This window comes from Helicoverpa zea, chromosome 5 (assembly GCF_022581195.2).
Source record: "Helicoverpa zea isolate HzStark_Cry1AcR chromosome 5, ilHelZeax1.1, whole genome shotgun sequence".
NCBI lineage: Eukaryota > Metazoa > Arthropoda > Insecta > Lepidoptera > Noctuidae > Helicoverpa > Helicoverpa zea.
In genome coordinates this window covers 5054807-5079201 of record NC_061456.1, presented here as the reverse complement: position 1 = coordinate 5079201, position 24395 = coordinate 5054807, and the positions used below count along the sequence as shown (strand labels likewise).

Sequence of the window (24395 nt, the reverse complement as noted above, 5' to 3'; positions counted from 1 at the left end):
CGATAGCTATATCTTAGTACCTACATAAAAATAATATCCTGGCCTATTTTGACTCATTCTGCAGCAAAGGTTGTTCTTAAATGGACTGTAACTCTCTGTAATTATAGGTTGTCTAAACACGGTAAGACCGCCTATCACTATTATTGCAATTGGTTCTTGTATGTATCTAAGACTTCTGTTTCATCAGGCAAGGATAGAAAACACAATTTGCAATGTAATGATGGTTTTCTTTTAGCATGGTGCCTAAATTAATATTTAAATATAATTATTTATGTTATGATAGTTTTTCTCCTGATTAAAATCGCCTCAGTAAAATATGTTGTACTTTTGATATAGCGGGCAAACTATAGCACTATCACTTTGCTTCCTACTTAGAGTTAGGCGCAAAGTTGATAAGACGAGAAACAGGAGCGTTGTTTTGTGTTATCATTGTTTCTACAATACTTCAGTACAATCACAGGCTATTATGATACACAGTATTGTAAGAAGCACCTATAGCTTTTGATGTATCAACCCATTCTTTAAAGTCACATTTTGTAACAACTTTCACTGCATAATTGCTGCTGTATAATTTTGATATTTACCTGTCATAATGCACCTTACGTGCATTTTTTCTTGGAAGCAAGTTCATAACCTTGCGAAAACTGTATCAAGCTCTTTTTTGTATAAAAGGTATATTCATTTGGGAATTAAACATACTTCTCGTAAGAATTCAACATTAAGCACACGTCTCCTTAAAACTTAAAAAAATGATATTTAAGGTAAATGATTGCTTTTCATTGATTTTGTTTCTTATATTTTCTATCTTAAGCATTTATTCTATCATTAATTTCTTTAATACATTTTTAGGTGTTCTGCATTGCTATTGCCCTCGCTGTGGTCAGCGCGCGGCCGCAACACGGTCACGACTACCAGCACGGTCACGGTCACGCTGTGTCATCGCAGAGCATCGTACTGCACCAAACTCACGAGAGCAAGCACGAGCCCGTACACCACGAGGAACATCATGAGGAGCAGCACGAGCAGCACCAGGAGGAGCATCACCAAGGACACCACGAGGAACACCACGGCCACGCCTCCTCCTCACAGAGCATCAAGCAGCACCACGGCAAAGCCACAGAGAAACACGTCGAGTACTATGTATGAAAACTGTTAATTTTGCAATATTATGTAATTCTGCTCTTTGCCAGTACTTCAGAATTATTGCTAACTGTACCGTGTGTTGCAGTCTCACCCTAAGTACGAGTTCGCGTACAAAGTGGAGGACCCTCACACCGGCGACAAGAAGTCGCAGCACGAGGCGCGCGACGGCGACGTCGTGAAGGGCGTGTACAGTCTGCACGAGCCTGACGGTACCATCAGGATTGTGGAGTACTATGCTGACAAAAAGACCGGGTGAGTGCAAAAGTCCATTACACTTCCCCTCTGGTACTTTTTTCCTTGCACATGTTTACTTCAAATATTTCGCATTTGTATTTTTACAGCTATTCTCATTTTTTTTACGTATTTATAATATAAAAATGAATCGCAAAATGTGTTGGTAAGCGCATAACTCAACAACGCCTGGACCAATTTGGCTAATTCTTTTTTTGTTGTGTTTATTAGATATTATCAGGAGAAGGTTCTTATGAAAAAAAATAGGGTAAAGTAGAGAAGTCAGTTGACGGGAGCGAAGCCGCCGGCAAAAGCTAGTTTATCATAAACATGACATTATATTTGAATATCGTGTTCTTTTGTTTTTATCATACTATTAATTATTTAACAGATTTCAAGCCAATGTGAAACGTGAGGGTCACGCCAAGCACGTTGTTCCTGAACATCATCACCATCATTGATCAATCTCATCGGTTACGTCTACCCCTATTTGAATATTGTTTAATCAACTGTTATTTAATTGTTATTTATGAGTCATGTGATATTTTTTTAAATTATTAAGCTGTTGTAATAATTGTGTTACTATTATTATTTTTAATATGCATTAAATTACTTTCCTTGAATTTCTTTTTAACTCTTAATTTCCTTTTTTATCTAAAAATACTGGAATAATTTTGTCGAAAAAAATTGTTATATAAGAACGTCACTTTGATTGCATTACTATAATAGTACCTGAAGCTAATTTCTTGTACTATCCTTAAAGAGAACCTGTTTTTTTATTCATATTCACATAGATAAGTTACATCTTGTGATGAACGGCTGATTTTATGAAGGAAGTTTGTCAAAAAAAATCTGTTGACTGGTAGAGGATTCGGTTGGAGTAATGGATAATGTGTTCTGTTAAGTTTTTATTTTTCAAACATTATAAAAGGTACTATGAAGTTATTTCATCATTATCAAAGTATCAGTTTCAATCTACGGAATTAGAGAAAGATCCTTCAGTAATGATGATGAGGCACGATGTGGTGTGTGCTGTACTTCACGTCCGCGTGAAATCTGGAAAAAATACAATTTCATCAATATGTAATTCTACGACTAAGTTTAAATTGCGCCTCCTTAGTAAAATTGAATAAAAATCTCACCCGGTGTGGTGGTCGCCGTGGTAGTCGACGTGCCTGACGGAGCCGTCGGGCTGATGCAGCGAGTAGTGTCCCTTGACGACGTCACCGTCGCGGTGCTCGTGCTGCGACTTGTGGTCGCCCGTATGAGAGTCCTCCACCTTGTACTCGAACTCGTACTTGGGGTGAGTCTGCACAAACAGACCAATCAGTATTGCGAACTAGTTGCGTGTGTGAGTGAGCTGCTAGTGTTACTCACGTAGTAGTCGTGGTGATCATGTCCGTGGTGCACTGGCTCGTGGTGACCGTCATACTTGTGGACGTATTGAGATGAGTATCCGTGCGCGGATACCACCGCGACGGCGATAGATAGCACACAAAGTACCTAAAGAAGATCCAGAAAATATTACAAACAGGATAAACTTAATGCTATGATTCAGGCGGGTTCTATTCTTCAACACTTTTAGCAAATTTTCTTATACGAGTACACACCTTGAAAAACATTTTCTTGGTGATTTTGGTTGACAATGTTTTGAAGCTAAGTCTTAGCTTGAACTGATGCAGAACTTCTAAGCATCACGTCTTTTATATGAATTTAAATTACGCTGTCAAGGTAGCATTGTTTTCTCTCGATTTTACGATATGGGTGTTACGCTTTGATAATTATTTCGTAAAGCTATTAGAGTGTAAAAATAGTTTTAACTACTTGCATAAACGGCTTTTGGAATGTTATGAATAGTTTTCGTGATAATTTCGATCTTTATCGCACATGAAGGGGTAAGTCTTATGACATGATTGTTATTATTGCTTACCGATGTTTAAGTATATCATAAAATTATGCCAGTATGGGGAATTAAAATAGTGATATAAAACCTAGGAAGAATCTTTAATGATTTGTTACTTTGTACATAGAACCATCACCAAAAGTGTATTTATTAAGCCCTCATTCGAGTAATTTAATATCTGTGACCAATTTTCATAAAAGCTCAGTAGAACTTTATTATTATTTGAGATACAAGAAATGATAAAGACCGGCAGACTTGCATATTGATATACCTATTTATCAAAGTTAGCAAACAACGATTAAAATTCACTCTGCATCTGTATGCTCTTGAGTTTGATGGAAATGAACCTTCGAAATTTCCTAAAAAACACGTACACGTACGCGTATAACTCCTCAAATGAGTCGGAATTTTTAAGCAATCGAAAATATAAAAATTCAAGACTACATTCAGCTATGGACACATCATTATAGAAAACTCCTCGATTCAGAGAAATATTATTCGGGTTTGTTCGGTTGGTAGGTTTAGATTTTGGTAACGACAATGAGATTCTTACTTACAACTATTGTTTTAACTGTCCTCGAGTATGGGTTTATTATCGCTATTAACATGAGGTATTACTTTTATACAGATTTTAAAACAATTATTATTAGCAAAGGTATAGATTTCTATATGCCTTCTAGACTTAGCACATTTCAGGTGTCGTTTGTGAATCTTCTAAAAGCTAAAAAAGATTAAAAACTCCGTGTTGTACTGATTACGTGAAAAACTTTGAACATCCACACAGTCAGGTGTGATATTAAAATTTAATCCATTTTCTGGTTCTATGTGATGTAGTAGGCACTTGCATGAAACGTCTAGTTGATAGAGTAAACTTGAAAAAAATCGTAATCATTGTTTAAATTTTAAAAATTTGACTTTCTTCAAAATATAGCTGGATATGTACTGGACTGTAGTCCGTTGGGTACATAAACGATACAAATTTTGATTTGATTTTTATTTCAGAGTCATAACAATCGTATTTACTATTTAACAATCAACAGGCCATTAATAACAATTAGTGGTGGTGGTGATGTTCAGGAATAATGTGCACGGCATGACCCTCGATCTTAACGTTGGCGTTGAATCTGTAAAAATGAAAGTAGCAATAAGAAAAAGTCATTTATCCCTGTAATTTGTTGTGTTTTATTAATTAATTATCTAAGAGTACCTCTAATAATAACACCTCTCGACTGTGAGGGCAAGGGTTTGATTCCAGGTCAGGCAAGTACCAATGCAACTTTTCTAAGAGTAAGTTTGTATCTACTTTCTATGTATATCTTGGACACCAATTACTGTGTTTCGGATGGCACTTTAAACTGTAGGTCCCGGCTGTCATTGAACATCTTTGGCAGTCGTTACGGGTAGTCAGAAGCCAGTAAGTCTGACACCAGTCTAAATAAGGGGTATTGGGTGGCCTGGGTAACTGGGTTGAGGTGGTCAGATAGGGCAGTCGCTCCTTGAAAAGCACTGGTACTCAGCTACATCCGCTTAGACTGGAATCCGACCCCAACATAGTTGGGAAAAAGCCTCGGGGAATGATGATGAGTATAATAATAACACTCACCCAGTCTTCTTGTCAGCGTGGTACTCCACAATCCTGACGGTGCCGTCGGGTTGATGCAGACTGTACACGCCCTTCACGACGTGACCGTCACGAGACTCGTGCTGAGATTTCTTGTCGCCGGTGTGAGGGTCCACCACTTTGTACGCGAACTCGTACTTAGGGTGAGACTGTAAGAAATGTCTTAGTTATCTATACTAATATTATAAAGCTGAAGAGTTTATTTGTTTGAACGTGCTAATCTCAGGAACTACTGGTCCGATTTGAACAATTCTTTCGGTGTTAGATAGCCCATTTATCGAGGAAGGCTACAGGTTACTTTTATCCGGGTTCGTGCAGAGGTTCCCACGGGATGCGGTTGAAACCGCTGGCAGAAGCTAGTGTTACTATAAATACGATGAGTAAGTATTGCAAATGAACAGTTCTCATACATAGTACTCGACGTGTTTCTCTGTGGCTTTGCCGTGGTGCTGCTTGATGCTCTGTGAGGAGGAGGCGTGGCCGTGGTGTTCCTCGTGGTGTCCGTGGTGATGCTCCTCCTGGTGCTGCTCGTGCTGCTCCTCATGATGTTCCTCGTGGTGTACGGGCTCGTGCTTGCTCTCGTGAGTTTGGTGCAGTACGATGCTCTGCGATGACACAGCGTGACCGTGACCGTGCTGGTAGTCGTGACCGTGTTGCGGCCGCGCGCTCACCGCGGCTATGAGAGCGATGACTAGACAAACCTGTAGGAAATGATAAATTAAATACTGTAGATTCTTCAAAATATTATATTTAACCTTTTTAATAATTTCACTATTTATTCAAAGTAAAGGAAAAAATATGTGATATACCTTGTACAACATAATTAGGCTTTATTACAATGGTACAAATGTACTGCTTTCAATGGCTTAACAGTAAATGTTGATCATAGGGACCAAGTAAAACGCTTTTATATGAAACGTGTTGGGACACTGTAATCACATTTTTATTAAAAACTTGATTTACAGAGATAAATAAACCTGTTTTGTGTACTAACGTACTTTAATTGATATGTGTAACCTTCAAAACCCTTGTTTTACAGGACACCTTTCACCGAAATATCCAAGAAAGTAATATAAGACTAAGAAACTACACTCAGGCTCGATATAAATATTTATATTCTAACGGAAAGTCGCTAATTGACAGTAGATAATAGGTACGTTTTATTATGTATGAGTGACAATAAGTTGTGTCTCCGGTAGAAATCCTGTTAAATCGTATTTTTCAAAAAAATATAGTCTGTGTTGCTTGCAATGCTTAAATGGATATTTAAGTTACTTATTACAATGACCATTTCTCACAGCGTCCTCTTTCTCTCATAAAATCAAAGATCCTTTGCTAACAATTTGTCTAGCCTTTTCCGAAACTTTAACACAATTACAGTCAATATCTGTTATAGCGACATCGAAGGGACTACTCATATTTATTCGTAAAATCCGATAGTTGTAAAAACCAGTGACAGGAATAGTATATAGCATTCAGCCACCTTTGATTTTAGTTTGATTTAACCGGTATGTTCTAAACGATGTCATTACAAACGGTTTTGACCCCCTACGTACAGGGGGTTTTAGATGTTTTTCTTAGTCATTTATCTTCGGAAAATGTGTTAAATGGAATTACTACTGATCTTATGAATTATGTTGATACCTGGATTTTTTGTGAACCGTGATATATATGTAGTTGCTTCTTATTTTAAATGAAACAAGTGAGTATGGAAGATATTCTTTTTAAAGATAAGATAAAAGATAAAAAAGATAAAAAGATTGTTTATTTGTTCAAAACATGAGTATGCAGTACAAAATAGGTTTGCAAAGCAGGGTGTTACATAAAAAAATCAAAGTTTTTAATTATTTATGTATTTAACAATATCAGTTCTTTCCGCTAGAATACAACATTATGACTACACGACGCTTCAGTAATGATGATGATGGTGAGGGATCTCGTGGTGAGTGCTGAACTTTACGTCGGCATGGAAGCTGAAAGCAAAACAAAAAAACAATATAGTCCAACAAGTAGATCCCAGAACGAGTCTGTTCTCTTCGCCAAAATTGCTATCTTATCCAAAGTCTCTTTTTTTCAAACAAGCCATTAGAATTATACTCACCCTGTGTGATGGTCGCCGTGGTAGTGGACGTCCCTGACGGAGCCGTCGGGCTGATGCAGCGAGTAGTGTCCCTTGACGACGTCACCGTCGCGGTGCTCGTGCTGCGACTTGTGGTCGCCCGTGTGAGAGTCCTCCACCTTGTACTCGAACTCGTACTTGGGGTGAGTCTGCACAAACAGACCAATCAGTATTGCGAACTAGTTGCGTGTGTGAGTGAGCTGCTAGTGTTACTCACGTAGTAGTCGTGGTGATCATGTCCGTGGTGCACTGGCTCGTGGTGGCCGTCGTATTTGTGCACGTACTGAGAGGAGTAGCCGTGGCCAGCAACCATTGCCATACCCACAGACAGCACACAGATTACCTGCGGATGATAATGTTATTATTATAAGATAAGTAGGTATATTATTGAGAAAAAAAAGGATTTACGTCATGTTAACATTGAGAGGTATGTTCTTTTACCTTGAAAAACATGTTGTTCTAATTTAATATCCGAAGCTGTTCAGATCTAAATCCAATTGTGAACTGATGAAAAAGTTTTAACTTCATGTTCTTATATACTAATTTAAATAATATCTATTGTCAAGGTATCTATTGATTTCACCCAATTATGTTGGCAGTTAAATCATATACGCTTAATAATTGTTTTGTAAGTTGTACGCAATTAATGTGGACGTAATAGTTCGTGTTAAAAACATAGAAAACAATAGATACCTTGACAATACTATTTAATTTCATATAAAAGAACATGGACCTTACATTTTTTTATTAGTTGGCTACTGAACTTAGTTTGCAGCAATACTTAGCAATATTAATAGCAAAATCGTAACAGAACAACATGTTTTTCAAGGTAAAAGAAGATTCCACTTTTCTCATTTCTTTGATCGAAAGATTATTATCTCCTCATTAGGCTTTGCTCTTAATCTTTATCTTAATCTTTGACTTTCAGGTACTTTGCGTGCTGTCTATCGTTGTCGCGGTGGTCTCCGGCCACGGCTACTCCTCCCAGTACGTGCACAAACACGACGGTCACCAAGAGCCAGTGCACCACGGACATGATCACCACGACTACTACGTGAGTAACACTAGCAGCTCACTCACACACGCAACTAGTTCGCAATACTGATTGGTCTGTTTGTGCAGACTCACCCCAAGTACGAGTTCGAGTACAAGGTGGAGGACTCTCACACGGGCGACCACAAGTCGCAGCACGAGCACCGCGACGGTGACGTCGTCAAGGGACACTACTCGCTGCATCAGCCCGACGGCTCCGTCAGGCACGTCGACTACCACGGCGATCATCACACCGGGTAAGTCTACTTCTTATGGCTTGAAAAAATAGATTTTGGATAAGATAGCAATTTCGGCGAGAAGAACAGACTCCTTCTAGAATCTACTTGTTGGACTATATTGTTTTTTTTTGCTTTCAGCTTCCATGCCGACGTAAAGTTCAGCACTCACCACGAGATTCCTCACCACCATCATCATCATTACTGAAGCGTTCACAACGTTGTTTCCCAACTAAAGGATCTGATATTGTTAACATATTCTATTAGATTTTAAACAAAATAATAAAATGTGCCTTCTACAAATCCCTTCTTTTTTTTAAATTCCCTACAAATATGAAGTAACTTTAAAACCATGGTTCATTAGAAATTCCAGGTATCATATTTCATATATCATGTTCGTGGGAAACAATATACCTGCCATTACATAGCTAACAAGAATGTTGCCAAAAACGAATGCATGTACATAAGTATACTTTGGTAAGATACACATATGTAATCTTAATGTTTCAAGCCACGTACGAAGTTATTCAATGAATTAAGACTTATATAATTTTACGAATGATCACAGTAAAATTCGTCATAGGTACTCTTCATACAACCATTTCGAAACCTTTGTAAAACATTTGTATAGTTCGGAATGAATGGAACATGTAAACTGTGTGTAGATGACATTTTTCCTACATTTAGTTACAGCCGTAGAGGTTCTTTGATGTAATACTGTTAGTAGGTAGATACATATACACAAAAATAAATTACTTCCATTTGGAAGCTATTTTCATGTAGAGTTTAAGGGAGATTAATTTTGCATATTAGGTATTTTGAGAAAGGGCCATTGTCCTGAATATAAAATTTTACTCAAGGTTGCAATTATTTGGGACTGTGGGCGGTGAGTTCGGGTGGCTCATCGTCCCTTTGTCTTCTTAGACGACAGACCCGTGTCGACGGCGCGCGTTGGTCCACGCGTTCCTCAAAGAGATGTCAGCAACCCCAGCGGGGCCCAGTAGGGCCAGGGCCTGCCGGGGCTGCGGTTTGTTCGAAAGAGATACCGCGGCCCTGGTACATAAAAGGCCCACGACGGAACACGACGGTTTTTAGTCAGTAAGATTCTGACACTCCCTCACCGCTGCTAACCCACAGCAGGAGGGGTCATTTGATGATTTTTAACGTCGCTAAAAAAATATATTTATTCAACATACAGCTAAAACTTGACGGTGAAAACCAGTTATCAACACTTGTTTTAATTCGTGTATTTATCAGAAACTGGATTACAATGATTTCGTATACATTAATTGTAGGTATATAAAGACATTTATTTCTCATATTCCACATCATTTACGATTGGATTATAGTAGGAGCAACACAAGAAACTAACATGTCCCTTAAGGTAACAAAGGAAATCATTTAATATAAAACAAACATACATAAATATTGCTGTTTAAAAACCTTTTATTTTAACAAGATCGTTGTAGTGCCAGTCATTCCCAGCTCGACAATATTTTTCATTCAGGTTATCCTAGTCGCTACTGTCCTCGCTGTGGTGAGCGCGCGGCCGCAGCACGGTCACGACTACCACCACGGTCACGGTCACGCTGTGTCATCGCAGAGCATCGTACTGCACCAAACTCACGAGAGCAAGCACGAGCCCGTACACCACGTGGAACATCATGAGGAGCAGCACGAGCAGCACCAGGAGGAGCATCACCACGGACACCACGAGGAACACCACGGCCACGCCTCCTCCTCACAGAGCATCAAGCAGCACCACGGCAAAGCCACAGAGAAACACGTCGAGTACTATGTATGATGCGTTTCGAATCTTAAATGCCATTTTATTTTTTTTAGTTATAACAAAACTAACCACCATATTTCCCACAGTCTCACCCTAAGTACGAGTTCGCGTACAAAGTGGTGGACCCTCACACCGGCGACAAGAAATCTCAGCACGAGTCTCGTGACGGTCACGTCGTGAAGGGCGTGTACAGTCTGCATCAACCCGACGGCACCGTCAGGATCGTTGAGTACCATGCTGACAAGAAAACCGGGTGAGTGACAATATGCATACATACATATGTAGATGAATCCAGTGCCACCTTTTCATTACCTATTTAACCTTTAAGTACCGACGTCCTATTTTAGTTACACAAGTACCGACGTGGGGTCTGGCAGACCACCATCGCTTTAATTACAATTTTTTGTTGTTTCTTTGTATTCTGCTTAAAAAAAAGTTACTATCTATTGCTTATTCAATTAGTTATTGCATAAGTAAAACAAAACATAGATTTTTTTACATTTATTACTAATTATAGACTTTTACATAGCAGTTCTAATTTTTTTGAGAGAAAAATCTAACTTTTATTTGAATAATCATTATGTGTTAACTTTACAATATAATTTTTTTTTGACTACCCTTTTTTAAAAGATTATTTATAATAAATAAGTAACAATAAAAATAAAAGTTTAACACATAATCAAACATATTTTTCAACATCTCCAGGCACCAAACTATCGTAGTTTACAAACACTCTTTGCATACAGGTTTGCTGCATTGTAGGCACACGTGTTTCATACAAATGTCACATTTGTGGGTAGTCTTGCACTTCATTTTTGAAGGACAGAGTATCCTGGTTTGATTACCTTCTGTTTCATTTTCTTTCCTAACATTATCAGGTATATTTGGACCCAAAACACTTTTTATTCACAGGTTCAATTATCGTGGTAGACGTTTATTCAAATATCGGCATTGACACCGTTTTTTTTGCATCTGCGGCTGCCCGTTTCATACCCGACGTTCCTGGTATATCCATTTTTAGAATTGACTAAAAATAAACTAGAAAAACGATATAATTTAGAAAAAGTCGGATCCAAAAAAAGTTACACAAGTACAGACGAGTGGTCTGACAGACCACTCGTCTGCGCATCGCATGCGCCGACGCAGCTACTCACCAGGAATGCTTCCAAACGCCTGCCCGAGGGGTAGAGAGAAGCCAGAGGGGTTACGACTTCGCTAACATGTGTTACTAGACATTTCGAACTCGCAAAGTGTCTGTCAGACCACGGGTCGGTACTTAAAGGTTAAACGAATTGCTCAATATTTTCTTCTGTGTTTACAGATTCAACGCCAACGTTAAGATCGAGGGACATGCCGTGCACATTGTTCCTGAACACCACCACCACCACCACCACTGATTCTAATCCACCATTGATTCTGTGATATTAAATATTATTAATGACTTGTTATACTTGTAAATATACTGTTATTATTCTGAAATAAAATGTTCTAAAAGTAATGTAATATTGCCGTTATTTCTGTTTATACCTACTGCTTAAATTTAAATGCGGGAATCGCAAAAATCGCAATAGTCCTAAAACATTTTAGAAAAATAATAACAAAGACAGACTTTGTTTGACCTCTTTTTCAAAAGAAGATGAAGCTTGAAAGGTATTGTAACAAGTTTTTTTTAACCGTGTTTATGGAGTTTCTTGCCGGTTCTTCTTCATAAGAAACATTCTCTGGAACCGTGTAACAAGCTTGACATTTTAAAACAGCTGATAAAGGCCTATTTAAAAAGAAAGATAAAAGAATTGGGGCACTGGAACTTTCGTCCTCCTAGTATACTTTGTGAGCGTAAATACATTTTGACATCGGTTGAAAAAGATGGGTTCATGTTGTCCGTAAGTGAAAAAAATAATCAAACAAACAAAATTGAAGACATTTTAAATAAATAAATAATTTATTTTAAGACAACATAGTAACAATTTCAGTTCTTTCAGCTGAGGTATGAAATTAGGTAACGACTCTTCAGTAATGATGATGATGGTGAGGGATCTCGTGGTGAGTGCTGAACTTTACGTCGGCATGGAAGCTGAAAAATAGAAAAATAATTAATTGAGATAAGACTCAATAAAATAATCACAAGATACATGTTATGTAACTATGCTTATCTTTTTGTAAACATTTGTGGAAATAATCACTACATGATAAGAATTTTCTTTCTTAACAAAATAAACAATGGTCAAACAAAAGGGAAGTTAACTCACCCTGTGTGATGGTCGCCGTGGTAGTGGACGTCCCTGACGGAGCCGTCGGGCTGATGCAGCGAGTAGTGTCCCTTGACGACGTCACCGTCGCGGTGCTCGTGCTGCGACTTGTGGTCGCCCGTATGAGAGTCCTCCACTTTGTACTCGAACTCGTACTTGGGGTGAGTCTGCACAAACAGACCAATCAGTATTTCGAACTAGTTGCTTGTGTGAGTGAGCTGCTAGTGTTACTCACGTAGTAGTCGTGGTGATTATGTCCGTGGTGCACTGGCTCGTGGTGACCGTCGTACTTGTGCACGTACTGGGAAGAGTAGCCGTAAGCGGAGACCACCGCCACAGCGATAGATAGCACACAGAGTACCTGAAACGATTTAATTGTTTTTAAAAGAACACAACAAATAACGATTTTCTGCTTCAAGAAAGGCTACAACTGCTGGCTTCATCTGGATATGAACGACCAGATAACGAACAAAGGCTCTGAGAACTTAGATTTAAAGTATGTCTAATTGTAAATTATAATTATAGAAATATACTGTTCTCAATTGATTCTCTATTAATATACCTTGAAGAACATGTTGAATTCTAAAATTGTTGGAGGCCTAAGCAAAGTCCAGGAGTGAACTGATACATAAGTTTAAACTCCATATTACTTTTATACGAATTTAAATAACATTGTCAAGGTATCTATTGATTTCTCTCAATTATGTTAGCAGTTAAGTTATACACGTTTTGATAATTGTTTCGTAAGTAATACGCAATGTTCGTTTTAATTATGGACAACAGAAACTGTCTAACATTCGTAGATTTAGTTACTGGATTTTTATAAGTTATAAAATATTCAAATGATTAAATGCAATTTTTAGGTTTTCATAAATGCAATACGGATGTCGGATTGGAGTTGTATTCGAAAGTAGATAAAAAGAATTTTTCTAGAACATGTTTGAATTATATGATAGCGTGTTACATAGCAGTATAATTTACACTGTTCTGGGTCCGTCTATATTCTATGGGATACAAAATTCAGTGCAATACTTTTCAATTTCTCTTAATTTCTGCTTATTTCATTTTTGGTAAATAAACAAATTGCTAAGCTGCGCTTGAAATTAACTTTGAAGGAGCAACGTGAAATTAGTGAACTGATACAAAATATTTTTTATTTTTGCTATTTAGGCTTTTAGAGTCTAATACCTCGTTAATAGCAGTAGACTGTTAGCCTGTATTCACGAATATTTTTTTATCTTATTTTATTACGTCCACACTAATTGCGTTCAACTTACGAAACAATATCGTTTTGCGTATATGATTTAACTGCCAACATAATTGGGAGAAATCAATAGATACCTTGACAATGTCATTTAAATTCTTATAAAACAGCACGGAGCTTAATGTTTTCCATCAGTTGACTACTGAACTTAGTTTGCAGTAATAGCAAAAATCGTAATAGAACAACATGTTTTTCAAGGTAAGAGAGGATGTAAATTTTCTTACTTCCTCAATTGATAATCTTTTTTTTGTTATGGTTTGATTTTATTTATAAAAATGATCCTACAGGTACTTTGCGCGCTGTCAGTTGCCGTCGTGGTGGTATCCGCGCACGGATACTCATCTCAATACGTCCACAAGTACGACGGTCACCACGAGCCAGTGCACCACGGACATGATCACCACGACTACTACGTGAGTAACACTATATAGCAGCTCACTCACACACGCAACTAGTTCGCAATACTGATTGGTCTGTTTGTGCAGACTCACCCCAAGTACGAGTTCGAGTACAAGGTGGAGGACTCTCACACGGGCGACCACAAGTCGCAGCACGAGCACCGCGACGGTGACGTCGTCAAGGGACACTACTCGCTGCATCAGCCCGACGGCTCCGTCAGGGACGTCCACTACCACGGCGACCATCACACCGGGTGAGATATACATTTTTACTATCTAAGCAAAAAATCCGGACTTAAAATATTCTTGTAGAATTGCAAATTGATGAAATCGTATTTTTTTCAGCTTCCACGCCGATGTGAAATACAGCACACACCACATGGTGCCTCACCATCATTACTAAAGGACCTTTTTGAGTCTCTAGACAGAACTGAATTATGAAAAATAAAAGAAAGTTAAACTTAACCTGTCTTAAATTATTTCCACCGAATAAATCTTCTTCTCCATACTAGATATCCCCAAGGAAGTATACTATCAAAGAATAGAAATTGCAAGGGTTATCATTGGGTAATTTGGCTCTTCGGAATTCTGTAGTATATGGAACATATTCCTCGGGAGCAGTAAATAATTATATCAAAATTGACTTTATGTTTTAAGAGGGAGCTCATACATTAAACAATTTTTGGCCGCTTTATAGATAAACCATTATCTATAGGTAATTTGCTCGAGATTCGGACTTGCGCTTGGTCAGATTTATTTCATTACTCTATAGATTGATGTAATAGATCGTTCCTCTTTCGAACTCAGTTTCGAATTGTATGAAGTTAATTAAAATTTTCTTCTTTTGGAGAAAGGGCTACTGACAAAATATTTTACTCAAGGTTGCAATCATTCATTCAACATTCGACTAAAAACTTGTTGGTGAGAACAAGTTTTCAAGTTTTGTTTTAATTTATATTATTTATAAGAAACTGGATCACTCAGATTTCGTCTGCGCATTTTTTTGTATAAAAAGTCAATTGTTTTACTTATTCTACATCATTTACGATTGGATTTTCAAAGGAGCAACACAAACAAAAGATTAAAATGTCCCTTAAGGTAACAAATGGAATCAATGTTAATAACTTTTACCAGAAAAAAAAGACTTATGATTACTTATTATATTAGTAAGAACTATTTTTTAAACTATACTTTTCATTCAGGTTATCCTAGTCGCAACCCTCCTCGCTGTGGTGAACGCGCGGCCGCAACATGGCCACGACTACCAGCACGGTCACGGTCACGCTGTGTCATCGCAGAGCATCGTACTGCACCAAACTCACGAGAGCAAGCACGAGCCCGTACACCACGAGGAACATCATGAGGAGCAGCACGAGCAGCACCAGGAGGAGCATCACCACGGACACCACGAGGAACACCACGGCCACGCCTCCTCCTCACAGAGCATCAAGCAGCACCACGGCAAAGCCACAGAGAAACACGTCGAGTACTATGTATGAGAACTGTTCATTAGCAATACCCACTCATCGTAATTATAGTAACAAAACTAAACACCGCATTTCCTACAGTCTCACCCTAAGTACGAGTTCGCGTACAAAGTGGTGGACCCTCACACCGGTGACAAGAAATCTCAGCACGAGTCTCGTGACGGTCACGTCGTGAAGGGCGTGTACAGTCTGCATCAACCCGACGGCACCGTCAGGATCGTTGAGTACCATGCTGACAAGAAGACTGGGTGAGTAGGGTGATATTATAAGGTAATCAAGAATCAGGGAGTTGAAGTTTTTATTTATTGTTATAATTTTTCTTGTCTACAGATTCAACGCCAACGTTAAGATCGAGGGTCACGCCGTGCACATTGTTCCTGAACACCACCACCACCACTGATTCTGTGATATTAATTGTTAATAATGACTTGTTGAATTGTAAATATATTATTATGCTACTCAAATATAAAATGCAAAAATATTTATCTCTTCATTTTATTTTTAACTAGCCGTTTTCCCGCGATTTCACCCGCGTCCCGTGGGAGCTACTGCCCGCACCGGGATAAAATATAGCCTATGTTAGTCGCAGATAATATAGTTCTCTAATGGTGAAAGAATATTTAAAATCGGTCCAGTAGTTTTTAGTAAACAAACAAAGTTTTCCTCTTTATAATATTAGTATAGATAAAGCCAAACAATAAACGTTGTTTATCAGAATTTCTATTCAAATCTATAGATCAAATCCAAAAATTGATCATAATCCCGTATACATCAGTGTTATAATGTGCTTGATAATATGTCATCACATAATAAGACACTACGTTCACGATCAATGATGATGAATGATCAGAGTGACTCCGTAGGAAAAAAAGATAAAACAAAAGATATTGAACGTTATTAAATATTTTTATTTTGTTGACTGAGAATAAATATTGCGTTTATTTATAACATAACGTAGTAATAAAATCAGTTCTTTCAGTTGAGGTAAGACATAACATAACGACTCTTCAGTGGTGGTGATGATGGTGAGGGATTTCGTGGTGAGTGCTGTACTTCACGTCGGCATGGAAGCTGGAAAAAATATATATAATTAATAACTAGTTCAGCACAGTATTCTCATTTAATTAAGTATTTCAATTAAGGAATTATTTTTTACATCAATTCGTTCGATGCTAGTTTGTGGTTCATTTGAATTTAAATTTACCTCTGAATAAGACTTGATATTCAGAACCGACTGGTTTAATATGAAGTAGACTCACCCTGTGTGGTCGTCGCTGTGGTAGTGGACGTCCCTGACAGAGCCGTCGGGCTGATGCAGCGAGTAGTGTCCCTTGACGACGTCACCGTCGCGGTGCTCGTGCTGTGACTTGTGGTCGCCCGTGTGAGAGTCCTCCACCTTGTACTCGAACTCGTACTTGGGGTGAGTCTGCACAAACAGACCAATCAGTATTGCGAACTAGTTGCGTGTGTGAGTGAGCTGCTAGTGTTACTCACGTAGTAGTCGTGGTGATCATGTCCGTGGTGCACTGGCTCGTGGTGACCGTCGTGTTTGTTGACATATTGAGAGGAGTAGCCGTGGGCGGAGACCACCGCTACGGCGACCGACAGTGCACAAAGTATCTGAAAACAAGTCAAGTCTCTGTGAAAGACGTTCAAAAGTAATAAGAATTATAATTTCTGAACTTTGTCCAACAGTGGGACAATAGCGATACAGGAATTGTGGGTTATGAGGCGTTTTAATTTTAGTAATGTCTCAATCAGTGACATATTCAACGGACAGGGAAACGGGTACAATAATATCGAAAATCACATATTTTCACTTTTCCCCTTTTACAATACCATAAATTGACTGTTATCATTTTTCACTATTCACTAAATTAACACTTTTATGAGATACCTTGAAGAGCATGTTGATCCGAGTTTGTTCCTGAGTTGTTGTTATGAGATTTGTCGAAACGCGAACTGATACCAAAATCCTAAACCTCACGTCTTTTATATGATTTTAATATCAACGAGCCAAGGTAGTTCTGATTTCACTCGAAATCATATCAGCTGTTATACTCGAAATCATATTATTAATGGCCGTTGCGTTTTAATAATTACGAATCAATTTCGCAAAATTAAGTTATTTGAAATCGATTTTGCTCGCATAACAGGAAAGTCGTTAATTTAAGTGTTTTTTGTCCGGAAGATTATTTAGATAACCACAACAATAAACAATACCTAATCTAATGATTATTCCGTTAAGAGTATAAGTGTGTAAGTATATTGTTTTTTGCTTGACTTCACTCTACTAGGATTCAGTATTTTCAGTACTGATAGATCCTACTGGAATACTGTTGGCATTTATATGCTTATTATTAACGGTAAATGAAATTATAACTCTGATCTTTATGCTTTTAATATAGCTTTTACTATATATATTATTTTTAATTATTTAGATTATTACAGGTTTTTTTTTATATTTTGTCTATTTAGTCTCATGGTATGAATAGGTGTTACTGTTTTCAGATAGATTGAAAGTTTCAATGGCCGCCGGCTGTACGGCTTGACGATGATGACTTTAAATCCAGGCAAAACCAGATCTCAGTAAAAAAAACTTAGTTTGTGTTTAATATTTTATTCTTATAATTAGATTAACAATTTGTCAACGAGGCATTTCTAAAAAGTAATATCACAGATCTAATGATGGTGGTGGTGTTCAGGAACAATGTGCTTGGCGTGACCCTCACGCCTCACGTTAGCGTTGAATCTGAGAAAGAAAGAGAGGAATTAGTAAATCTCTCTCTACACTTAAATTGCTGTTTTAGATTCAATTCGAGTGATTCTTTGAGTGTCCTCTCTTACCCGGTCTTCTTGTCAGCGTGGTACTCCACAATCCTGATGGTACCGTCAGGCTCGTGCAGACTGTACACGCCCTTCACGACGTCGCCGTCGCGCGCCTCGTGCTGCGACTTCTTGTCGCCGGTGTGAGGGTCCTCCACTTTGTACGCGAACTCGTACTTAGGGTGAGCCTGCAACACAAGATACAATCAGCTAACTGTTTCATTATACGATGAAGATCGTAGGTTATAGACAGGTTTTCATACATAGTACTCGACGTGTTTCTCAGTGGCGTGTCCGTGGTGCTGCTTGATGCTCTGTGATGAGGAGGCGTGGCCGTGGTGATGATGCTCGTGTTGTGCCGAAACGCTAATGGCGCAGATGACGGCAGCGGCTAGGCAGATCTGTACAAATTGGGAACGGTTATAAGTATTTTGTTAGGAATCGAAAATCAGTAGTAAGTAGCAAAGTAACGCTTACTTTGGTAAACATTTTGAACTTATATTATTTTTGTTGTTGATCGTATTAACTACTGAAGGTATCTGATAATCGAAAAAGTTGTGTTGAAGCTTTTATACAATAACTAAAGGGATCGTTGACAAATTTTGGATTAAAAAGAACCAGTTGTACCAGATTTATCAAGTTACAATGCTTGAGCCATATTCGACCTTGGTTAATTACGGTACAGGTACTTTTTTTGATTTCGTAAATGGAAATAATCGTTGGTATGTAGAATGAAGAAAGTGAAAATAAATACATGCATGCTTCAATATTTAAAAAAAAACGAATAAAATTAATAGGAATTTCTTCCCGTTCAAAAAACTGAAAGCACATCAATGAGGTATAACACTATGTATGACATACTTGTTTTAATTCGGGACTGTGTTGTGCTATGACGTAAACGTAATTGATATGTCCATTCATTTATTACCGTAACTTATTGTAACAACGCGTGTCACTTGACTCGGTAGCTTGTTTCAAACTTCGAGCGTAAGCGGAAAATATATTCTAAATTCACTATCAATTAAATAATGAAGTGTTTACTGCAAATAAACTAACTTAAAGGAAAACCACGTTGACTTGCACAGTAGTGAGGATACCGCTGTCACAACACTAAGTATATATTAACATAATTATATGGCTGCAAGATGTCTAACAGGACCCAAGAAAACAGTTCATTCTCCGACTTCAGTCAAATTGGAGAAAACGAAAGCCCATATATTACATACTCATGGATCACTGGGATTGCCATATCAATACTATGTCTAATTTTACAATGTGTGCTCTTCAAAATGAAGCCGGAGATCAGAAAATTGGACCAGAAGATACTTACACAGCTGACAATAGCAAGATTGACGAACACGGTGTTCGAATACGCAATAGTTCATTTCTTTATAAGTTCATTTGGTAGTAGTGTTACGTTTGCATTGTATCAACAGACTGATGCTGTACTCGTGTGCTGGATGTTTGTGTACGCGAGGAACATTTACAACAAAATCGTGTGCGTGTTTGTGGTGACGGCGAACTTTGTTACCTTATCAGTGCTCATTTGGCTGTTGACGATTCCCATAGGAGTTTTGTGCCCAGTCTTCCTCGCGTTAGGACAGTACTCAGAGTTCTACAAGTCTTATGTGTGGTTAAAATTAATAATTCTATTTATTAACTTGTCGTTTTTCTGTAGAATATTCTTCGTAGTTATTAATAAAAACTATAATTCAAATAGAAACTTTGTCGACATAGTGAAATCTTGTGTAATTTCGTTTATTTTGGTTTGTATCACCAGTTTGCAAGCTTTAGTGCAAGTTGTGATGACTGATATGGTGCAATTCTTTACACATGGGTATGTTTTCTTTATTCTCAATTCATTTCAAGTAGTTGCTGATACTATAATATTTCTTATTCTCTCTAAAAACTGCTGTTGACAACTGTATGTTATTATCTAGCTCTAGCGTAGTTTTCCTTGTAACTGGAAGTATCGTTTAGTACTTTTAGGTCATAATGATATTAAATAAAGTGTATAATTAAGTGATCTTAATTCTTAAGATTTATTTATTCGTAGACATAAGAAATAAAGCCAACTTGGTAACAGGTGTATATTTTTTATTAAAACATTTTGATAAGTATATTATATACATAGGTACAACACAAACAAAAACGTCATCTACGTTTATTACTTACACTACAAAATAACAATTAACAAATAAACTATAATGAAATAAACAAACAGGCACATATTATCCATGATGGTGATGATGAAGAAGGTGTACGTGAGGAACATGATGATGACGTTGGTGACGAGTACTACTGTGCTTCATGTCCGCGTGGAATCTATGAATACATAGAAAAGTATGAAATTATTTAAATTACAGACAGGTTGTGATTCTATTTTTCACAAAAAATAACAGAAAAAAACCGTTCATTAATATTAATTAACTTACTAGTTTTATTGGACACAATTAAATATCAGAATATGAGAATGCTTCTGACCTTCTTAGCCCAGTTATAACATAGCACATTAAATGAGAAAGCAGGTACTACATAGACTTTTAAGATACATCTGTCCTCTAATGACTGTCAAAGCATGGGCTAACATATGTACGCTGCAATTAATTAGAACTCTTTTGGATATATCCCTCTCCTGATTTATCACAATACCCGTTATAATGATCATTTATACAAAACTTATCACAAGTTATATCTCACCCATTGTTTTTATCCGCGAGGTATTGCACATGTCTGACTGTGCCATCAGGTTCATGTAAGAACAAGTGTCCCTTCACAGTGTCACCGTCTCGATGCTCGTGAAGCTCCTTATGGTCTCCCATGTAAGGATCCTTTACATCATATTCGAACTCGTGTTTGGGATGTGTCTATAGAAAAATATGAGTCAGTATCTGTTTGCAATCAACACTTAAGACTATAAAAAAAGATAAAACAGTCATTATTGTTCCATTGCCAAATGTAGGTGAAATGAGAAGATACTTCCTGATTTTGTTTGCCTATCTGCAGAATCTAATAATCACTAAGCTTTCAAAAAAAAAAAAATCTTTAACGTTACTGTTTATGGTATCTCAAGTGTCAAGCCTCCTAGTCGCTTTACTCGTTGAATGGTTGAAACAAAGCCCAGAACACAAAATCTGTTACCTGGATTTACATATAATCTGAGAACAAAGTAAGAATTTAAAAAGTTGATTACTAACGTAGTAGTCGATATGTTGATGATCATGATGGCTGTGGTGGTGGTGATCATCATTAATGTGGATCAGATGATGATGACCCTCGTGCTTGAGGAGGTATTGTGATGAATGACCGGGAGCCGCTGATACAGTCCCTGATGTGACAGCTATCACGCAAAATATCTGTGATAACAATCAAATTATACTGATCAACTGTAGATACGGGTGCACTTTACTATTTATTTGCCTTTACACGTTTAATGTTAATGACTATAATAATAATTGACTGGGAAATCTGATTCATAATATTTTAATTGCTTCCCCTGCTGTTAATTAGTTTGGAATTTTATGATTTTAAATCTTCTAGTTACAGATTACACTGATATAAACACTTAGAATTTCAAACGACACTGTATCACTACTCATTTTTAGAAAAATCAAATACACTACCTTCAATAACATATTGTAGCACTGTATTTATCGTATTAATCTCAATAACAAACTGATCCGTGTCAGTAAGACACAAGACTTTTATATTGAAAACAAAAGCAATCGTGATATAAGTTTCGTTGTAATTGACTGTTCGGCACATATCAAAACTATTTACGACATTTTCATTCGCAACTATTGAACATACATAAGAAACTATTTCCATGTTTACAAGTTACTTCATTTGTCTTATAGTTTTATATAATAAAATGAATTTCGTTTTAAAGTTCAGTTATCAATCTTTCATAAGTAAAAATAGTATTAGTAAGTCTGTTAAAGACGACGTCAATTTTTCCATTGTATTTGATAACACCGGTCTTCATAAACGTTCATACAAAATTGCTCCAGTCCTGATAATAAACAATCATCAGGATATTGACCCCGATCGTTATATGAATTACCTTACCGTACCTCACAACGTACATTACGTGTACTGAACGAGGTAGCGGACAGAATCGATATTTTTACTTGCTCCCTGAATGAGTTCGCAAAAATCACAATGATTGTAGTTTGCCAATGAAAATATTATAATTTTGTACCACACTATTGAATTAGGGAAACCTGTAATGATAGTGATGATGTTGTTGTATAAATAAATAAATAGTTTAATAGAAGAATTAAAACTCAATGTTTCAATTAAACAATTTAATAACTACATGACTAATCAACAGATATTGGGATACATAATAGCGACAGTTGGATGAAATTAGTGGTGATGATGATGTTCAGGGATGATGTGTTTGGCATGGCCCTCCCGCTTCACATTGGCATTAAATCTGCGAATAAAGCAAAATACATCTTAAAACTGTGGGATGAAGAATCTAAATCTGTTATTTTACTATAACTACGTGACCGTTTGCATGTGGTTCGACAGAATTATAGGAGTAATAACGCAGAGGGAATACGTTAATGTAATATTATTACAACTATTACGTACTAATGTTTATCATTGTTTACCCACGTTATGATGGCGCATGATACATTCATTTGCATATATTTAAATGGCACGCGAAAGTTTTGACGTAAGGAACTTTTGTTTCTCACCCGGTCTTCTTGTCAGCATAGTACTCCACAATCCTGATGGTACCGTCAGGCTCGTGCAGACTGTACACGCCCTTCACGACGTCGCCGTCGCGCGCCTCGTGCTGCGACTTCTTGTCGCCGGTGTGAGGGTCCTCCACTTTGTACGCGAACTCGTACTTAGGGTGAGACTGTAGGAAATGCATCAATTAGTTATGTTACTTCAAAACAATAATTCATAGTAAGTGTAGAAGCAATGAAGTTCTCATACATAGTACTCGACGTGTTTCTCTGTGGCTTTGCCGTGGTGCTGTTTGATGCTCTGTGAGGAGGAGGCGTGGCCGTGGTGTTCCTCGTGGTGTCCGTGGTGATGCTCCTCCTGGTGCTGCTCGTGCTGCTCCTCATGATGTTCCTCGTGGTGTACGGGCTCGTGCTTGCTCTCGTGAGTTTGGTGCAGTACGATGCTCTGCGATGACACAGCGTGACCGTGACCGTGGTGGTAGTCGTGACCGTGTTGCGGCCGCGCGCTCACCACAGCTAGGAGTGTAGCGACTAGGATAATCTAAAAATCAACAAAATATTGCTTTGGCATTTTATGTAATATCCGATTAGAATCGGTCACAATATCTACAATGTATTTTTAGCAGATTTATTTGTGTTCCTGAACTTACTTTTGTAAACATTTTTGTTTCAAAGGTGTTGATACCGAAGTAACTTAACCAAATCTGTGAATATGATAACTTATCTGTGTCCTTTTATATGGAAATTTCAAGTATGTGAACTGATTTTACGCAATATTTCAGTCGATCAAAGTTCAACAACTTTTTTTACCGAAGTTGATGAAGTACCGTGAAAGTCGTCACAAGGACTCGGTATGTGAAAGCCCTAAAAATATATTTATCTACCGCTTTAAGCCTTCTCTTTAAAAAATATATGATTTCTTATTTCTATCAGTGAGTTTTTATATGATTTTCTAAAGGGTGTTCTGTTGGTAGAGGTTATTACATTTCATTATGTTGCATTATTTTGTCTATAGTTGTCACCGTGTAAACCCGGTGTAAACCCGCTTCTTGAGGGAACTTTTCTAATCCGGCACATAGACCAAAATACGCTTATTATCTTTGTTAGTCATATACTAGATTTTGCGTGAAAGAGGAACAAACGTTCGCATTTATATCTTTAGTAATAGAAGGATTATTTTAGTTATTTATTCTGACTATCAAGGTAATACCTTACACGGATATCTGATCAGAATACCCAGTCTGGCAGTTTACATTTTGACTATTATCTTACTATAAATTGACAGCTAACTTATGAATGAATGTTATGATTTGGACATCTTCTGACAAGTTCTTTTTTGTATGAAATTTTCTTTCTAATATTATTAAGCTGATTATTAAGAAAAGCTCTTCATT

General features: G+C 37.5%; 7 protein-coding genes and 1 pseudogene across 7 annotated transcripts; 3 read left to right on the top strand and 5 right to left on the bottom strand.

Annotated features, from left to right (window-relative positions):
• Positions 1 to 749: 749 nt before the first annotated feature.
• LOC124630641 (histidine-rich glycoprotein-like) lies at positions 750 to 1835 on the top strand. The gene is made up of 4 exons (XM_047164607.1): positions 750 to 761; positions 850 to 1140; positions 1229 to 1395; positions 1766 to 1835. The coding sequence occupies exons 1-4, from the start codon at positions 750 to 752 to the stop codon at positions 1833 to 1835; spliced, it is 540 nt and encodes a 179-aa protein (XP_047020563.1).
• A 537-nt stretch (positions 1836 to 2372) lies between these two features.
• Positions 2373 to 7470, bottom strand: LOC124630640 (annotated as a pseudogene).
• A 364-nt stretch (positions 7471 to 7834) lies between these two features.
• Positions 7835 to 14448, top strand: LOC124630639 (histidine-rich glycoprotein-like). Its single transcript, XM_047164605.1, has 10 exons — positions 7835 to 7846; positions 7946 to 8071; positions 8140 to 8306; positions 8427 to 8484; positions 9793 to 10083; positions 10161 to 10327; positions 12310 to 12484; positions 13860 to 14000; positions 14073 to 14239; positions 14331 to 14448. The coding sequence occupies exons 1-10, from the start codon at positions 7835 to 7837 to the stop codon at positions 14386 to 14388; spliced, it is 1362 nt and encodes a 453-aa protein (XP_047020561.1). The 3' UTR covers positions 14389 to 14448.
• LOC124630836 (cuticle protein 7-like) lies at positions 12085 to 12897 on the bottom strand. Its single transcript, XM_047164856.1, has 4 exons — positions 12886 to 12897; positions 12559 to 12684; positions 12324 to 12490; positions 12085 to 12148 (listed from the first exon to the last, which is right to left on the bottom strand). The coding sequence occupies exons 1-4, from the start codon at positions 12895 to 12897 to the stop codon at positions 12085 to 12087; spliced, it is 369 nt and encodes a 122-aa protein (XP_047020812.1).
• Positions 14449 to 15071: 623 nt separating the features above from the next.
• Positions 15072 to 15872, top strand: LOC124630638 (histidine-rich glycoprotein-like). Its single transcript, XM_047164604.1, has 4 exons — positions 15072 to 15083; positions 15182 to 15478; positions 15554 to 15720; positions 15803 to 15872. Exons 1-4 carry the CDS (start codon positions 15072 to 15074, stop codon positions 15870 to 15872), a joined length of 546 nt encoding a protein of 181 aa, XP_047020560.1.
• A 590-nt stretch (positions 15873 to 16462) lies between these two features.
• LOC124630637 (cuticle protein 7-like) lies at positions 16463 to 17381 on the bottom strand. The gene is made up of 4 exons (XM_047164603.1): positions 17370 to 17381; positions 16967 to 17092; positions 16732 to 16898; positions 16463 to 16543 (listed from the first exon to the last, which is right to left on the bottom strand). Exons 1-4 carry the CDS (start codon positions 17379 to 17381, stop codon positions 16480 to 16482), a joined length of 369 nt encoding a protein of 122 aa, XP_047020559.1. The 3' UTR covers positions 16463 to 16479.
• Positions 17382 to 18154: 773 nt separating this feature from the next.
• LOC124630636 (histidine-rich glycoprotein-like) lies at positions 18155 to 22126 on the bottom strand. Its single transcript, XM_047164601.1, has 8 exons — positions 22109 to 22126; positions 21496 to 21654; positions 20999 to 21165; positions 20563 to 20623; positions 19830 to 19913; positions 18562 to 18699; positions 18320 to 18486; positions 18155 to 18224 (listed from the first exon to the last, which is right to left on the bottom strand). Exons 1-8 carry the CDS (start codon positions 22124 to 22126, stop codon positions 18155 to 18157), a joined length of 864 nt encoding a protein of 287 aa, XP_047020557.1.
• A 540-nt stretch (positions 22127 to 22666) lies between these two features.
• LOC124630829 (histidine-rich glycoprotein-like) lies at positions 22667 to 23663 on the bottom strand. Its single transcript, XM_047164848.1, has 4 exons — positions 23652 to 23663; positions 23252 to 23542; positions 23005 to 23171; positions 22667 to 22736 (listed from the first exon to the last, which is right to left on the bottom strand). The coding sequence occupies exons 1-4, from the start codon at positions 23661 to 23663 to the stop codon at positions 22667 to 22669; spliced, it is 540 nt and encodes a 179-aa protein (XP_047020804.1).
• Between the last annotated feature and the right edge of the window lie 732 nt (positions 23664 to 24395).

Excerpts from the sequence above, each read along its gene's own strand:
- LOC124630641 (XM_047164607.1), top strand. Across the intron at positions 1,141-1,228 it reads AGAAACACGTCGAGTACTAT|TCTCACCCTAAGTACGAGTT; the intron begins GTATGAAAACTG and ends CGTGTGTTGCAG. Across the intron at positions 1,396-1,765 it reads TATGCTGACAAAAAGACCGG|ATTTCAAGCCAATGTGAAAC; the intron begins GTGAGTGCAAAA and ends ATTATTTAACAG.
- LOC124630639 (XM_047164605.1), top strand. Across the intron at positions 8,485-9,792 it reads TTCCTCACCACCATCATCAT|GTTATCCTAGTCGCTACTGT; the intron begins CATTACTGAAGC and ends TTTTTCATTCAG. Across the intron at positions 14,240-14,330 it reads CACGGCGACCATCACACCGG|CTTCCACGCCGATGTGAAAT; the intron begins GTGAGATATACA and ends TATTTTTTTCAG.
- LOC124630836 (XM_047164856.1), bottom strand. Across the intron at positions 12,491-12,558 it reads ATAATCACCACGACTACTAC|ACTCACCCCAAGTACGAGTT; the intron begins GTGAGTAACACT and ends CTGTTTGTGCAG. Across the intron at positions 12,149-12,323 it reads CACGGCGACCATCACACAGG|CTTCCATGCCGACGTAAAGT; the intron begins GTGAGTTAACTT and ends TCTATTTTTCAG.
- LOC124630638 (XM_047164604.1), top strand. Across the intron at positions 15,479-15,553 it reads AGAAACACGTCGAGTACTAT|TCTCACCCTAAGTACGAGTT; the intron begins GTATGAGAACTG and ends CATTTCCTACAG. Across the intron at positions 15,721-15,802 it reads CATGCTGACAAGAAGACTGG|ATTCAACGCCAACGTTAAGA; the intron begins GTGAGTAGGGTG and ends TCTTGTCTACAG.
- LOC124630637 (XM_047164603.1), bottom strand. Across the intron at positions 16,899-16,966 it reads ATGATCACCACGACTACTAC|ACTCACCCCAAGTACGAGTT; the intron begins GTGAGTAACACT and ends CTGTTTGTGCAG. Across the intron at positions 16,544-16,731 it reads CACAGCGACGACCACACAGG|CTTCCATGCCGACGTGAAGT; the intron begins GTGAGTCTACTT and ends TATTTTTTCCAG.
- LOC124630636 (XM_047164601.1), bottom strand. Across the intron at positions 20,624-20,998 it reads CTCGCGGATAAAAACAATGG|ATTCCACGCGGACATGAAGC; the intron begins GTGAGATATAAC and ends ATGTATTCATAG. Across the intron at positions 19,914-20,562 it reads GTCATCATCATGTTCCTCAC|AACTCTGAGTACTGTCCTAA; the intron begins GTACACCTTCTT and ends TAAGACTTGTAG.
- LOC124630829 (XM_047164848.1), bottom strand. Across the intron at positions 23,172-23,251 it reads AGAAACACGTCGAGTACTAT|TCTCACCCTAAGTACGAGTT; the intron begins GTATGAGAACTT and ends CATTTCCTACAG. Across the intron at positions 22,737-23,004 it reads TATGCTGACAAGAAGACCGG|ATTTAATGCCAATGTGAAGC; the intron begins GTGAGAAACAAA and ends CTTTATTCGCAG.